Source organism: Cuculus canorus, chromosome 2 (assembly GCF_017976375.1).
Source record: "Cuculus canorus isolate bCucCan1 chromosome 2, bCucCan1.pri, whole genome shotgun sequence".
Lineage (NCBI taxonomy): Eukaryota > Metazoa > Chordata > Aves > Cuculiformes > Cuculidae > Cuculus > Cuculus canorus.
Genome location: NC_071402.1, coordinates 68,190,393 through 68,207,651, shown reverse-complemented (window position 1 = coordinate 68,207,651; position 17,259 = coordinate 68,190,393). Strand labels below are relative to the sequence as shown.

General features: G+C 39.2%; 1 protein-coding gene across 3 annotated transcripts in view; it reads right to left on the bottom strand.

Annotated features, from left to right (window-relative positions):
* Positions 1-3,260: 3,260 nt before the first annotated feature.
* Positions 3,261-17,259, bottom strand: part of LPCAT1 (lysophosphatidylcholine acyltransferase 1) — a 66,289-nt gene continuing 52,290 nt past the window's right edge. For 2 of the 3 annotated variants that reach the window (XM_054058651.1, XM_054058649.1), the window contains 2 exons: positions 16,031-16,169; positions 3,261-11,740 (listed from right to left, as the gene is read on the bottom strand). In XM_054058651.1, coding sequence (XP_053914626.1) covers positions 11,559-11,740; positions 16,031-16,169 — 321 coding nt within the window. In that variant the 3' untranslated portion in view covers positions 3,261-11,558. The remainder of the gene's footprint in view (positions 11,741-16,030; positions 16,170-17,259) is intronic. The other variant, XM_054058650.1, reaches the window with a different exon arrangement.

The window sequence follows — 17,259 nt, the reverse complement described above, 5'->3', positions numbered from 1 at the left end:
GTAACAGAATATGGATAAGATTTCTGGGAAAATTTATAGACATACATGTAAGTGGGAAATATATTCTGTAACCAGTTCTTGTCTCACTGCACATGATTGATGGAGATCACCCCCTCTTATAGCCTGGGCCTGATTACAGGATGCTTGCTTTCTAAAACTCCTAAATAGGTCTTAGAGAGTGTATTTGCTGGCATTTTTGGTATCACTGCTATTCTTTCGAGTCCTATCATTGGTCACCAGAGAGAAGAGATCAGCATCTGAATTCTTGCCGGGCTCACACCATGCTCTGCCAAGGTGGCATGGACAGCAGTGTGTTGTCAGTGCGGGTTGTGTTTCAGGCCTCTCACACCCAAAGGAATTGGGGAAAGGGCAGCGACATCAGGCTGAGCAGCTGAGGTGGAGTGAAGGGGTGAGAAGCAGGGGGAGGAGGCTGCTGCTGTATGGCACTGTGTGCCCACCCCACCCATCCATGTGAGCCAGCTCCATAAGGACTGAAGCACCTGCAGAGGAATAACAACAGTAATAATAAATAATAATGGTAATTATGACTATAAATCCTTCAGCAGTCTAGCATTACTTTCAATAGACAGAAACAGGTAGCGCAGGATGATAAAATGTATTGGGGAAAGGAATCAAGCAGCAGAAGGAAACGCTGATGCTAGCAGTGCTCAGTGGAATCGTAAAGACTGGAAAAGCCCTGTAAGACTCCAATCGCAACCCAATGCGACCATGCCTATAAATCATGTCCCAAAGTGCCATGTCTATATGCTTTTTGAACACCTCTAAGGAAGGAGATTCCATCACTTGCCTAAGAAGCCTGTTCCAACACTCAACCAATCTTTCTGTAACGAATTTTTTCCTAATCTCCACCCTAAACCTCCCTTTGCACAACTTGAAGTCATTTCCTCTCATCCTATCACTTGTAACTTGGAAGAAGAGACCAGCACCTACCTCACTGACACCTCCTTTCAGGTAGTTGAAGAACAGTGATAAGGTCTTCCCTCAGCTTCCTCTTCTCTAGGCTAAACAATCCCAGTTCCAGCCGTTTCTCATAACACTTGTGCTCCAGACCCTTCATCAGCTTTGTTGCCCTCTAGACATGCTCCAGGACCTCCATGTCCTCCTTGTAGTGAGGGGCACAAAACCGAACACAGTATTTGAGATGTGGCCTTACCAGCACTGAATACAGGGGCAGAATCACCTCCCTGCTTCCGCTGGCCACACTATTTCTGATACAAGCCAGGATGCTGTTGGCCTTTTTGTCCACCTGGGCACACTGCTGGCTCATGTTCAGCTGCTGTCAACCAACACCCCCAAGTCCTTTTCCACTAGGCAGCTTTCCATCCACTCTTCCCCAAGCCTGTAGTGCTGCATAGGGCGAGAATGGAATAGACCAGTGCAGGTTTATCAGCAGGGAGGGAAGCAGCCCAGGGGGGCAACGCTTCTGCCCAGTGGTCAGTCACGCTCTGCTCTCACAGGGCTCAGCTAGCAAACATTACTCCACAAGGGAGCTGGGAAAGCTCTTCCAGTCCCTACACTGACAGTGAGAAAGGAGCATTTCTGGTAGTCCTCACACATCCAGTAGAAAGTGATAACATGAGTATGTACCTTATCCACACCTTAACCGAGAGCTCCAGGCAGGTGTGCTGAGGTGGAAAAGGTGCAAGCATGCAGTAAGAGATGACTGCCCTGGCAGCTCAGTGAGGTGGTACAACAGGGAGCTTTCTTGCAATACAGAGGAATGAGGAAACATGCAAACAGGTGAAGGGCTGGGGTAGTGTGGGATGCTACCATAAGCGCATCACAGGAGTGTGGAGCTTGGAAGTACATGGGGAAAGGTGAAGACAGAAATCTTTAAGAGAAGAAAGTGGTGGAGAGCCCCAGGAGAAAGTTGGGAAGATGAGGGTGGGGAAGGAGAGGATGGCATGATGTGAGGGCTTAGAGCTCATAATGCTACCTCAGCAGATCAGATCACCTGAAAAGATACCAAAATGAGAGCAGCGAGGAAGGGCTGGCTACAGATTTGGAGCCTGCCATCTCCCTGTTGGACCAAGCAGCAGTGGCAGGCACAGCAGGGGAGCGCTCTGTTGCTGCAGAGGAGCAAAGCCAGGGCAGGCTTTACGCTATCCTGGCAAGCAGTAGTGAAAAACAGCATTAAAACCAGGTAGTATCAGGTGGGGGAATCTTTACCCTTGGAAGAAAGAAATGCTGCCTGCATTTTGTTTATTTACACATCTGTAGTGTTTCATTAACTATGTCAGTTACTTCTATTTTTTAATTAGGAAGTATTTGTGTATTGCATTCTGATAACATACTCTGGCATTAGTTAAAATACTTTCTAGCATAATCTACTTTCATAAGTGTAGAGCAAATAAGTTATTTGCATTTTAGAGGAGAGGAAAAAGGGAAAAAATATTTAAAGCAAAAAAAGGCTGAGGTTTTAAAACTTTTCTTCAGAAGAAAGCACATTGCTGCAAGGCTACTACGACTTCGCTGAAAGAAAAAGAACTAAAGTTCTGTTTTAGACAAATGCTCTTCAATCTTTTTTCTTACAGAGAAAGAAATGAGATGCATTTCCTATCACCTACATATGTCTGTTTTTTTTTTTTTTTTCACAGAAGCCACTGCACATCTACCCTGACTTGGGCCAAAAAACATACTTAAAATCTGCATCCACCCCATAAATTTGAAATTAGACACTACCATGAAGGAAAAGAGTTAACGTGTCTTCCCTTGAAATTCTCAAATCATGATGAATGTATATAATTTCCCCAGTGAACTTCCACAGTATTTCACCTGTATTCTTAAAATGGTTCAGCTTATATCCACTGGACCTCATTATACCTTTTCCACCCTCTGTCACAAATTTCTCACGTACCTGCAGGTATCTGGGGTACTGAATCACTTCTTGCCTGTTTCCTGTGTAAACACAAGCAGCCAGAGCTACTTCAGTCTAAGTTAGACAGACTTAACATAGCATGGGAATCAATATTCCCTTCACCCTTAGGGGAAACAAAACAACACAATAACCAAACCAAAACTCACACAAGCCTTTAAAACTTTGTATTTCTATTTACCTGGCAACCAGGAGTAAAACACTGTTCTCCTACACACACTGCCACAAAGAACATATTTTAACAACGCATGCCTAAACATATATGAGACAGTCATTCACAATTATGATTTCTATCCTTTCCCTTATTGTAAACCTTGTTGTTTATAAAAAAAAAAAGAAATAAGGAAAAAAACAGAGGAAACCAAACATTTTGTTTCATTTTTAATTGGGTTTCACGCAGAAAATTCAGTTTGCAAGCCATTCATAAGGAAAATGTCCAGTTGGGCAGAATGAGCCATGATTGTATACTGCATTTCAACACATTGTAGTGTATAATTTAGTTCCCTTTTAGTAAATCATCACACCACTTATAGCATCTACATCATTTGGCTCAGTTCATCACATGCTATAGTCCATCTCAACCTATCAGACAGCTAACAAGAAAAGAATGCTCAAATTGAGGTATTTCCTTTAAGAATTTACTGATCACTGGTATTCAGAGGTAATGTCAAATTATATCATTTTAAACATTGAAAAATGTACAAAACCAAGTTCATTTTTAAAAAATATTATCCTTATTCTTCCATGCATGTTAATAAAAAATATAAAAATCAAATCTGTAGCACTGAAGCTATACTTCTCATTCTGCAAAAGTATTTCCACAAGTGGAACCACAAGCTACAGTGATCTTTAAAACACTACAAGCTTTTGCTTTTCAGTTACGAAGTATAGTCAGTTCAGTGCAAAGGTAATAGTTTATGTACGCGTACCACAGGAGACACAGGAGGGACATTTACAGCAGTAAATATGCATTCAGTGTAGCACTATATATTGTTACAGATTTACACTGCATATCCAAGGGCTATTATAATAAAAAGCTTGCAGCCAATATGCGTCTTTAAACACACCAGGTCTGCTTGAGCAGCCTTGAAGTCAACAGAAGTTGTACCTCTGATGGAACAAGCACAGGATACCTCGCAAGCGAGTTCCTACAAAACAGCTTCCTGCTCTGTCAGCATAGGTTTTCAACTAAAAGCATCCTCTTCATGGCAGTGCCTAACTTGGATTTAGTAGCAGTAAGAGAAAATTCTACAATTTGATAATTTAAAAAGCTTTTTTTGCTTTTACATTTAAATTCTCAAGTGTGTTCAAAAACATAGCAATATTTTTTCCCAAAATATATAAATGATATCCTCAATGCAAGTTTAACAAAAATTCAAGATCAAAAACTTTTCTTTTCTGAATTATTTCTCAGCTTGTTGATAACTCAATGTTATTCTTCCAAAAAGATGATCTAGTAACTGATCAAATTAGAAATGTCTTGCACACCTGGAGAGATGCTGGGAATTACAAAAAAGTTTAGAAAGTGGTCCCATTGAATGGATGCCAAATACTTTCAAGCACAATGCTGCAACATTGAAGCTATATATAGCACATAATACAAAGTTAGCAGATGCTTAGTCTTGGTCCTCCTCCAGGAAACAAAATCTATCGCTTCTAAAGAAATGTGCTTCTCATCTCTATTTCTAACATTACTGACTTACATGGAGCTCTTAATACCCTTAGAGCAATTAGAGAAAGCAAGATAAACAAATCACTAAATGCAAACGACTGTAGACACCAATGGGTTTGCTTTTTGTTTTAGTATATACAGTTGCTAAGGAGAGATGTTTAACTTAAGGATTTAAATTCACATATTTAAAAATACAATTTCATTTTTAGATGCTTACTTAAAAACTGCTTTTGTAGTCTGGAACGTATAGCTCTAAACCTCCCTTCCGAAAGATAAGAAATATTTTGCTTGAACTTCATTATAAAAGAAAACATAGAACAAAAATATATACTTGGGGCATACAAGATTCATACAAGTTTATTTCTTTAGCACTTAAAATACAAAATTGTCTTCATGCTGGATAGTAAGAGACATGTATTTGGGTTTTCCCCATATACATTCATAGACTTAGAATTAACCCATCATCAGATGAATTTCATTTCCAGTACCATGGTAGGATGAAAAGTGTCTGAGCTTCAGCTTTCTTCAGTATCCATGAGGAGATTGTTTGCTGCCACATTTATAAATGCTGCATTCAGAACTTGGAAGTAAACAAGCATACACTAAAAGTGACATAGCAAGTCAGAAGTCAATCCAATTTAAGGTTTCATTGCACTATATTTCTAAATTAAATTTCTTACGGTTTGTAAGGACAAGGCTAATCTCATAAGCTCTTTCTCACCTGCTTGTCACCTGGACATACCTGCAACAGTTAAAGGGTGGGAAAAGAAAAAGCGTCCTTTACCTAAGGGCAGGTACAAGCTAAAGCAGTTCACAGGCCCTTAATTTTGGGTGGCATTATTAGAATTTGATTTCAATATTCACCTGCAGCTGCAGCTCAGGGACCGAAGTCCATGAATGTCACAAGCTTAACAAGCACCGAGGTCTCCCTCTGGCTGCAACACACTTAAAAAAACCAAACAGCACAAGCAAGACCTAGGGATACAGGAAACTGAATTCACCAGCCCGAGAGGCAGAAAAGATCCTTCTTTACTGTGGAAAAAGGCCAGCTGCACAACGAAGGCTTATTTTTCTCCAGCTGACTCTGGCTCAGAACTGGCACTCTCAGATAACACCCCATTCATGATATCAAGCCAGAATATTACAAAAGTCATTATGACTTTGTTCTTGCTTCCAACAATTTTAGTCAAAGTAAAAAAAAAAAAAAATGAAACTTAACACTATATTGACAGATTATTGTACAGCACCTTTTCTGAGATCCCCAAGCTGACTTCAAATGAGCTATGATGTTCATATGGCCCTGTGCAATTTAGCTCAGAATAAAGAAAAGCAAATAAGTTAATTAACAAGAATAACTTATTCAGGTGCAATCTGTGCTAAAGCAATTCTACCACTTTCATTCCCAGAGACTGATCATTTGAAAACTGCAATTACATCTTTATCAGTTACAGGTGACCTCCTAAAGTTAGCTTACATAGGAGTACTCTGCCACTTCACTAAAGAAAATGGAATAAGCAGCTACTGCCAATTAGTAAAATGATTTTGCCTAACAAACTTGCAAGACAATCTAAGCAGAGCATCAACTACTGCAAAAAGATCTCAGTGTGTTTTACAGAAACATAGAACTTCCATTTTAGAGGCCTCTTAAATCCTCTGCTCTCTTGGTTATCACCCACTTCAGTTTAATCCCATTAGAAAGGATAAAGCACATCATACCATCTAGGGAAAAAGCAGCTGTTTTCTACAAAACATATCACTCCTCCACTTGTAAAACTCAAAGTACTTCTTATCTTGAAATAAACCTGAAAGGTTTCCTAGATAAAGAAATTTATCTTAAGTAGATCATGATGAGATGCAGGAAATACCCACAGATGCAAGTCAAAGAATGTCTAGTGGATGATCTCTTGGCTGTTGCATTCTCTCATTAATTTTACCTCTATATTATAATTTATGCACACTTATATCACGTTGTGTTGGTGACTAACATGTATACCCAATTCACTGCCTTAGTGATAGCACAGAACAAGTGTGTGTCTGTCTGAGGTGGTGCTGGAGGATTTTTACCTTTGAGATGGTCTTCAGAGGTCTCTGTCATGCTTTGACTATTTTTTCCAGTTTTCAAAGGAAAAAAGGCAGGGAGAAGAGAGAAAACCTCACTGGTTGTACTGCCAGTGACCTAGACATTACTTGGAAACACAATGCTCCAGTATCTTCATGAAATCAATCCTCTGACTGAAGAACAGCTGGCTTAATTTCTGCCTAGCTAGGACTGCAAAATCACCTGAATGACAATCTCGGTCTTTCCACTCATCTATGAAAGAGATCAGAAGTTTTTCTGACATCACAGGATCTACAGTACCCGCTTCTCAAGTTCTGCAATTTGCACTCTTTACAGCAAGTTGTCACTAAAACAACTCATGTGAAAAGCTGTACTTACTGTGTGGTAATATAAAAGTAGGAGGAATATTTTAATGGCAGTTCCTAAGATAACGTTGTAAGGGAACTCAAAATTAATAACAACATATCTGCTTTCAAAAATTTATCAAGCTATGCAGATGTTAAATTGCAACAATCCCTTTTCCAATAAAAGTTTGCTACACTTTTATGAAAAAAGTTATTCCAACTAGCCCAATACTTAAACTACCTATTCAGTTTGCATGAAAATATTAATAAGCAGCTGTGTACAAAACCTGACTATTTACTTGCAGCAGCTTTACCACTAATGAGGTTGCAGCACTTCCTTACTGCACACGTGTCCGCTTTTCAACCTTTGTGACCTTAGGATTTATACCTTCAAAGTGGGATTAGCAAACACACACACAAACCTGGTTACTTTTTTTCACAGTAAGATTATTCTAGCTGCAATAAATGCATTGAAACATAGTATAATTAATTGGTATAAAATTGGATGTCCATCCTAATTTCTCCATAAGGCTTACAATTGCCTATAAAGCCTTTTCAGCTTATCTGCTTACAGCACTGGACTCCTGAGAAATCTATAACACGACTTGCTTTTCTGTGGTAGAAACAATAGTTTAAACCTGCTTCGTACCTCAAACATTTGCTGGTTTTAGTGAGGTTTTCATTATGTTTGAACAGATATAAATGCAGCCCCCAATTTTAGATACCTTTAATTTCATGGTTTGCTGTGTTACTTTAAAGACATAAAAAAATAGAGACTGTACTTTTTCAACTCTGTCAGAATAGCAAAGCTTTGACCGAGTCTCATACAATATATAAAAGCTCTGGCTCACTGGCAAATGATGGCAGTGTTACATAAGAGTAGTGAAAATGCTCATCAGAAATGTCAAATGCCTTCACAGCCCTGCGTTTTTTGTGTGTAAGGATCATTTATTTAGGTTGTTGCAAAGAATTAATTTCTTCCTATGCCTCCCTGTAAATTAGGGGCTATTGATAGCACCAGTTAAAATAAAACAATGTGTTTGTTATATCTATAATATTTTAATCATTTACACGTCAATGTTTCCTGAAGAGGGAAGGAATCTTTCAATTCTACCCTGACACTGCAGCAAGCCACCGAAACCTGACTGTCACAACCCAGCTGTTCCACTGTCAGGTGTCTTTTTTCTTACATGGAACTACTAAGCAGCTGGGAATTTGATAGATGAGTTGTAATGAACATCACTAGTTACAGGTCTCAGCCCTCAATCAAACCCCAGTTTACCACCGCATGGTAGTGTGGCTTTTCTACCACTATGAGGCAGTTCAATATTATAGTTTTATATGCTACATATGCTAAAACCACAGGAATTATATTCTTTAATCTCTGCTTTTGTGACATTATGTGTGATCATAACGTTTCCATGCAGGCTGTCCAGGACTTCACCCTACCATTTATCCCATTACTTCTCTAAGTTGTTCAACAATCTCATAATAGAGATTCATCAGTTCATTACAGAATCTAACTGTTGTTTTGTGCATGGGTTTTCTTTGCTGTGCTTTTTTTTTTTCTTTTTTTTTTTATGGTTGCTTCCACCAAGAGTACTTGCTCACCAAGCAAACAATGCACTGGTCACTGGCCTTCTTCAGCAGCAGCTCTGGATCCAACTCAATGACGCACATGGCATTCAATACCTCTTCACCACGCGGTGCAGCATTTGTTTAAGTGCCTGTGTATTGTAGGCTGCAGGGCCCTTCAATCCAAACACCCTCCATAGCTTAGTTATTACACTTACCACAATTAGAAAACATCTCCCTCACCTAAACAAATATGAAGCCAAATTAATCACTTGGGAATCCGTCGTCTGAAAACCAAGTTACACACACCATACATGCAAATTAGGGGCATTCATATTCAGCCAAATTCAATGAGCTTTCTTTGCTCTTTCACGTATGTGGATAGCATAGCTCTTCTTCTGGAGTTTCTCTTACCCCGATGTTGTCCATGTGATACCAAGCTTACCTCTTTTCTTTTCAGACAAGTGTCTTGGGGAACTCTAATCTCATCCCCTGTACACCAAAATTCTCAGATTACAACGGTCACATACAAAGCAAAAAATGAGTGAGTATCTCAGAGTCTTGTTCAGGAGATGTGGTACACCCAGTCTAAAACTGATGGTGCCTTCCATTACATACCAACTAAAATACATACTGTATAATCACAGAAAGTAGACCTCACGATGTATTCCTATGACCCTGGGGCTTGACCAACAAAATCAACTGTCTCTGCCTTAGCTGTTTGTCTGTTCTGTTTTCAAAAGCCCAATGAAGGGGGGCTCCTCACCCCGCATGGAATAATCCACTCTCCTCAGCTTAACTAGGTGTATTGGAAGGACATTTTCCTAATGTACGTTTTTTATGTACCATCAACATGGAGAAAACATTGTTCCTATCCTCTCTAAAGCAAAATTTTCCATATTTGAAGACTGTTTTGATATCTTCCTTCAGTTTCCTTTGCATTAAAGAATACCTTTGATCTCTTTTTTTTTTTTTTTGAATACTTTCTGTCCTCCAGGCTATCTAGCTACTCCCCATCTTTTTCAGGTGCCCCAACATGGACAGGTACTTCAGGTAAGGCCTTATCACATCTTGGTAACACAGAAATACCACCATGCTTCTCTCTCAGGCTACACTGTTGATGCATCCCACTATAAAGAGCACCTTTTCTGCAGCAATGACTTAACAGTGCTCAATTCATTGTACTCAAACCGTAACTGCTCTAAAACATTTTATGCAGTAATACCCACACCCTTCTCTATGCAGCTGACTATTCTTACCCACGTATAGTTCCTCACATGCCTCGTTTTTCCAAATAACTTCTCCTATTTTCTACGATCAGTTTTAACCCAAACCTTGTCTGCCAGTCTGCTGCAGCCCTGTCAGCTCAGCATGCATTACCTAGAAAAGTAAAAAAATTAATTACCACCTGGAAATGAGGACCTACCTCCACATAACCCACAGAAAGCATAATTTATTATTTCCTCCCCTGCCCATACTCTATTAAAGCCAGTTTCAGTTTGGAGACTTGCCACATAACAGTGAGAGATTTCTAAGGACACATTACAATACCCTAATGACCTTCACAACACCTCTTGCTGTTTTGTTAAAAAAAAAATTAAAAAACCAAAATTAGTTTTAAGTTACTTTAACATGTCAAAGACTCAAATCTCAACAGCTGTTTTCTAATCACAAAAGCATCATAATTTAGTGCACCCCTATATAAGTAGTTTCAGAAGTTACTTGAAAGCGTTTTGTTCGTTGCCAACGGTTTTGTGACAGAATCCTCCCTTCATACTTCTTGAGGCTTTTGTCACACTTCCTCTAATCAGTGAAGCTCTGTGGTTTGCTAATAATTCAAAATTTTCTCCAAGACCTCCACTGGTAATTAAGGCATCTGGTTTTACAAAAGGATAGATAATCATCACTAATGCAAGTGTTTTAGGTTGCTTTGTTTGTTTGTTTTTGGTTTGGTTTTGTTTTTCACACAATTCTAAACTATTTTAAGCTTCATATACTTTATATGCAGTCTATGTAATGTTGCTATAGAGATTTATCTAGCATTTCTTCAGGATATTGCTGGTTTGGCCTCTAAAGTAACCGCAATCTTTTCAAACTTGTGCTAATGCAATGGAGTTTTTCATAGTGTGTTCCATGCTAAGTTACCTGTATATACAGGCTTGCTACAAAAGAAACCTGTGATTCCTGATAAATCTAGATTAAATACAATTGTGTAAATGTCTCCTATTTAAACGTAGGGTGGACATGATTTGTATTCATTATAAGAGAAAAGCACAGTTTTGTTATGTATTTGCAAACAGTATGTGGTATGTCAGTTTGGAAATAATTCACATTTAATTGCATCCGAAAGATTACAGTAGAAAAGTGGTGGAGTAAGGGATAAGGAGCCTTTCCTTTTCATTCTACCATGGAATAGACTGAAAGAGAAACAATTTTGTCCTTCAACCATAAAAGCAAAAAGTAATCCTTAGCAAGTTTTTGCATTGTTGTTTCCAAACTGGTCACTGAAACCAAAACAAAGGGCCAAAATGTGCTTGCCTCGCTCAAGGGAACAATCCCACTGTAATCAACAAGACTGACTATGCAAATATGGACAGCAAAGTTTGGCCTCAAATAAACATTCCCATAACTAGGGAAAACACTAATCACCAAAGTGCACTTAACACCATAGTAGCTACAGTTTATACATGCACAGTTTGTGCAACACTTCGTACATGAAAACAGCCAATGGAATATAAATAAGTGTGCTGCTTTCTTTTAAATATGAATATTAATATTGAAGCACATTCACATTTTTGCCTTTCAAAGACCTTTTTGAAAAATATCAAACCACCTTCCCCAAAATAACCTGGAACATGTTATGAAATACAGCACATATGATTCAAAGAATGGTATTAAGGTAGAAGAACTTTCACACACAAAACTGGTATTTGCTGCGTAGTTGGAGTGATTTATGAAAATCCCAAGAAAAGACAATCCTCTCACCAGGAGAGGAAGGTAACAGTTGTAGTGTTAATTCAGTTTCTTCTGCAGGGGCTTTTTATCTTCAGCGTTTTCAGGGCTGAAGTCAGTACAGATACCATTAGGAGCAGAAAGAGATGAAGTCTCCAAGCCACTCTCCGCTCCCATCTGATCTGCATAGAGATAGTCTTCTGCAAAGTGTGGGTGCAATTCAGCAAATCTGTAGAAGTCATCTAAAAAAAAAAAAGTTGTTACACAAAATCAGCTCTTTGAAACAGAAGGACGCTAAATTTGAATACTTACACATACATAAACATATGATCACTGTGGAGAAAAACAGCAGCAGGTAACATCATGCTATCCTCATAGCTTGTTTTAGCTTCTCAGCAGTTTACCACATTCCCAGAGCTGAAATAGTTACAGAGTTATCTACGCCCCCTTAAAACACTTCAGACCAGAGCTTAGCTTGTGTGGTGAAGAGGTAAACAGGTTTACACTTGCATTAAAATGCATGAGCAGCACCACGTGCCCTGACACAGCATCTCACTGTTCACAGGGGGAAGGGCAGAAGCCCTCCAGCTGAGGAACAATGAACAAAGAGTAATAATTTCTTAAAAATCTGGGGAGACTTTGCAAACGTGTCCTTTAATGCCTTGCACTCAATTCTCATCCACCTAAGAGCAGCTGTCATTACTGCCTTCTGCTTTGAAGATTTCAGCTTTTCAAAACTACTAATATTTTAGAGAATAACACTGTGAAAAGCTAATTTGTAATACATTATGTTAAAAACCTTATTGTAATGCTGGATAGTAATAAGACAATAAAAAGAGCGAGATAAATTCTTGAGGGAGCAGGAAATCCTTAACTTCAAGAAGTTACATTTTGTGTTAAAAAAAAGGCATTGACATCTTGTCACAATTTGCCCACGTGACCTATTTTCAAACATGACTGAAACACAAGATACTGTACAGAATCCAAGACATAAGAAGCTATTCTTACAATGTAAACTGACACGGGAAGAAGCTGGATGCCAACATTATCACTAACTCAGTCACCTACAGAGTATCTCTCACAGCCCACTCAAACTTACTGTGTTATCTCAAAAGAGCTCATGATCAGATGATGCTGTGAGCTCCCTGGAGTGCAGTGCTGATGACAGCTAAAGTAGCCTTTCAGAGGGAAGCCCAGTTGCCTGGGACAACTGGGCTGTTATGGAAGAAGGGAACTAACACAAATTTCCCTCTCCACCACCCTTCCCTGTTTGAGACTGTTTTTCTCAATATTGCAAAAGGGCAAGGGAATGTCATTTGGCTCACAGGGGCAGCAAAGTTGTAGGTCAACTCTGCCTCTGAACTGTTGCAAAGGGACAAGTGGGGAGAAAGCAATAAACATAACTTCACCCTTCCACAAACAAGAAAAGTGGGTATCCTTTATCCATAGTTTATTTGGCTCTAATGTATTTTGGACCCTGTAACTTCAACAAAACCTGATGATATTCAGGCCATAAAAAACAACACTATCCTCTATATTAAAAAAATTTGCATGTACAATGGCCTGGTTGATCATGTAAATGATCATGTCTTTGGGAGGGGCAGGGAAAAAAATCTTAAATGTTTGAAAATGCAGACAAGCAAAAATTTTTCTTCTTTCAATAATACTTAATGCAAGTTAAACTTTTTTGAATACTCTCATAGCAAAGAGTATGATGCATCTGACCTTTTCAAGAAGGAAATGCAGAATATCTGTTTATACTTAAAATACTTAACAGTGGTAGTAAGTAGCTACAAATAATACATTAGAAACGCTCGAGTGCAAACTGATCCATCACAATCAAAACAGATAAGCATAATCAGAGAACCCAATGAGTACTTATTTTTCTGCAGCTAACAAGAAGAAAGCAATCCGCTATCAGCCTTAACCAGGTCTGGCCTGCAACAAGAACATGAAAACATTCCCCATTTTCACACAGAAGTGCAACAAACTGCACATATTCTTAGGAAAGGCAAGAAATCAAATATTTACTGCAAGAACATTCAAGACAGAAATGCAAAACCATAAGATTCTTTCCGTCTTCTAATTCTCTGCCACAATAGATCATTTATCCTTACTATTAAGCTTTCAGCTTACTAAAATCTCAGTGCAACGTTCATATTATAAAATGAGCACTTCTCTCAGAAAAAGATCCAAGAAAAGTTTCACAGAAGTCATGTAAACTCCATTCTACTTCACAAAAGACTATCGTTGACTGCAGGAAATAAAATGGTGAAAATGAGAGCTAAGCACTTCAGTGCCCACTGCTGTGGCTCAGTGGTCCAGAATTTTCTTGTGATAGGAACATGCAAGATAGTATAGGAAAAGTGCAGATTTAAATGCAACTTTGTGCTATTAAAGATGCATATGGAATTAACTCCAGCTGGAGGCCTGACTAAGCTGGGAGGAAGTATCAATCTGCTGGAGGGTAGGGAGGCTCTGCAATGGGATCTTAACAGGCTGGGCGGAGACCAATGGCATGAGGCTCAACAAGGCCAAATGCCGGGTCCTGCCCTTGGGGCACAACAACCCTGTGCAGAGCTACAAACTAGGGGAAGAGTGCTAGAAGGCTAGAAAGCTGCCTGGCAGAGAAGGACCTGGGGGTGTTGGTTGACAGCTGACTGAACATGAGCCAGCAGTGTGCCCAGGTGGCCAAGAAGGCCAATGGCATCTTGGCTTGTATCAGAAACGGAGTGACCAGCAGGTCCAGGGAGGTTATTCTCCGTCTGTACTCGGCACTGGTGAGGCCGCACCTCGAGTACTGTGTTCAGTTCTGGGCCCCTCACCACAAGAAGGATGTTGAGACTCTGGAGCGTGTCCAGAGAAGAACAACGAAGCTGGTGAAGGGGCTGGAGAACAAGTCTTATGAGGAGTGGCTGAGAGAGCTGGGGTTGTTTAGCCTGGAGAAGAGAAGGCTGAGGGGAGACCTTATTGCTCTCTACAACTACCTGAAAGGAGATTGTGGAGAGGAGGGAGCTGACCTTTTCTCCCAAGTGATGGGACAGGACAAGGGGGAATAGCCTCAAGCTGCGCCAAGGGAGGTTCAGACTGGATACGAGGAAAATATTTTTCACAGAAAGGGTCATGGGGCACTGGGAGAGGCTGCCCAGGGAAGTGGTTGAGTCACCATCCTTGGAGATATTTAAAAGATGGGTAGACAAGGTGCTCAGGGACATGGTTTAGTGGCAGATAGGAATGGTTGGACTCAATGAGGTCTTTTCCAACCTGGTGATTCTATGATGCTATGATATTAAAATATGACAGTTTTGGTAACTCTCAAGAACTGGTCTGAGTTCACTTGTACACTATTTCAAATTTAGCTATTCTCAAACAATGAAGTGCAATAAAATTAGAGTTCTGCTGGGCTCACCAGCTTAGATTTTGTGCTGGTATTTTTTAAGCTGGTGGTGGGGGTGAAGAGAGGAAAAAAACCCAACAAAAACCAGCTGAGTCACCACGCAAATGAGTTGGGAGACAACAAGGAGCAACAGAGATAGGTTGGAAAAAGTGTAGGATGGACATGGAAATACTGAGGATGTGACAGATGAGAGGTACAGAAAGGAAAAGGGAAGTGGAGCAGGAATCAAGGAGGAAAGACATAGCAATCAGGAAAAGAGGGGAGGGCAGTGGCAATGACACACATTCCAATAAGTAAAATAGTTCTGTAGTGGAAGCTTTACATACATGCTGTATGATTGAAACAGAAATTACTAGTGCAGAAATTGATTGATGTCTTAAGATTTTTACAAATCAAATATGGACTATTATGTAGGAAAAACACTAGAACAGGGCACGTCATGAGCTCTTCTACTGGAGAAATGACACGCTGGCTAGCAACACCTCTGTTCATACTTAAATCATACAACTAAATTTTGAACCTCACCGCATAAAAGAAAGAATCTGAAGCAACACACAAGTACTTTGACTCCCAGCATAATCTATTCACTCAGATTTCAGAATTTTTTAAATGCAACTCTCACACCTCCATATCACCTGCATTAAAGACTACATATTGAGCAGCCTGGTAAATACCCCCTCACTTCACTCGCCCCCTGATTTATTTTCAAAAGGCTGAGAAATAAATATGGGAGTAGAAAACTTATAGCCCTCAGATATATTCTGAGAGGGCAAAACCAGTGGGGAACAGATATAAGAGACAAAACAACAGAAGAGAGCTTTCTTAAAAAATACATATTCACATACATGTAAGCCACAGAACAGAATATGCTAAAAGAGCTAACCTAGTTATTGCTTGACCTAACACGGAAGGGAAAACTTCTAAAAACATGTAAACATGAAATCTGATTTTAAAGGTGAAACTCAATTTTTTAAAGTGTAAATTTACTTTGTCTGTAGTCCTTTTATTAACATTAGAGTCAACAAATCACTTAAAAGAAGTAAAATATAATAAAAATATAACTGGTTTGAATATCAACATGAGTTCAGACAGCTTTGACATTTTGTGACAGTTCAGATCCACTTAAAATACTTACCATATGTAATCTTTCCTTTTTCTTCTTCATCTACAGCTCTAAAAAGATGTGTAACATTAATCTGTGACACACCCATGGCAGTCTTCAGAATATGAGCTAAATCCTCTTCTGTTATAGTTCCATCTTCTGACTGGTACAGCTATGAATTAAGACAGCAATATAACATTCAGCTCTGCAGTGACTTAACTCCTAAAAACAGCACCACACTAAAGTTATGCAAAAATTCAGTTCGGTATTAGGAAAGTCTAGTTGCTCTCAGACCGATGTGATCTACTAAGGATTTCCGATTAGTCTAGGTAAAAGAATTTACTATTAGTTTACCTGCATACATTTAGAAAGTAAAGCTTGCTACATTCAGAAAAAACTATGCTTACATGCCTAACCACTGGAATTTCAGTGATGTTCAAAGACAAGACTGCTTAACATGTTTTTCAGATATGTAGATCAGAATAATTTAGTGCATTGAGATACACGTCCACACTCTTAGAGAGTCAGTGGAATCAGGACATTTATCTGGCCTAAAGCAGACACGGTTCCCACTTGGTCAGATGTAAAATTCAAGATTCCTTGATTCGACAGCCACTTTGCATAAAACGCTTACATCTAAATGGCACTGTGTTAATCAGGAGCATCCTACCCCATAAAGCAATCAGCCTATAATTTTCTACAAATAGTAAATTAATAATTGGCATATTCTTAAGTCGTGAAGCAAAGAGTTTTCCTACAGAGTTAGCTTTACTCCTTACAAGAGACTGATAACTAAAAATTGTTCATAGTCTCATTCTATCTTTGTATATGTACAGTGTTTTCCCTGAACAAAAAGGACCCAAGAATTTAAAAAAATCTGTAATAGAACTTCATTTAACTTCCTAAAATAACTCTGCTTGTGCAATGGAAATTGCGACAAGACTTTTTGAAACATCCTCGTCTCGCTTTCTAAGCATGACAGCACTGCAAATATTGAACCATGTAAAAAATGCTATTTGGGAAAATTCCTTTTAGTTCCTCTGCATGATTGAGAAGGTGGGAACTGATGAGATTACACAAAACAGCATAAGGCCGTATTTTGCACACAACAGAAGTTGCTGCCACAAGACAGCACACCTTAATGGAACAGAAAAAAAAAAAGAAGTTCCACGTAAGACAACATTCATGGTCAAATTGGGAATCTTGCTTTTTCCTCCCTACCAACTAACTCGCACACTGTTTTCACAAAGAGTAGGGGCAAG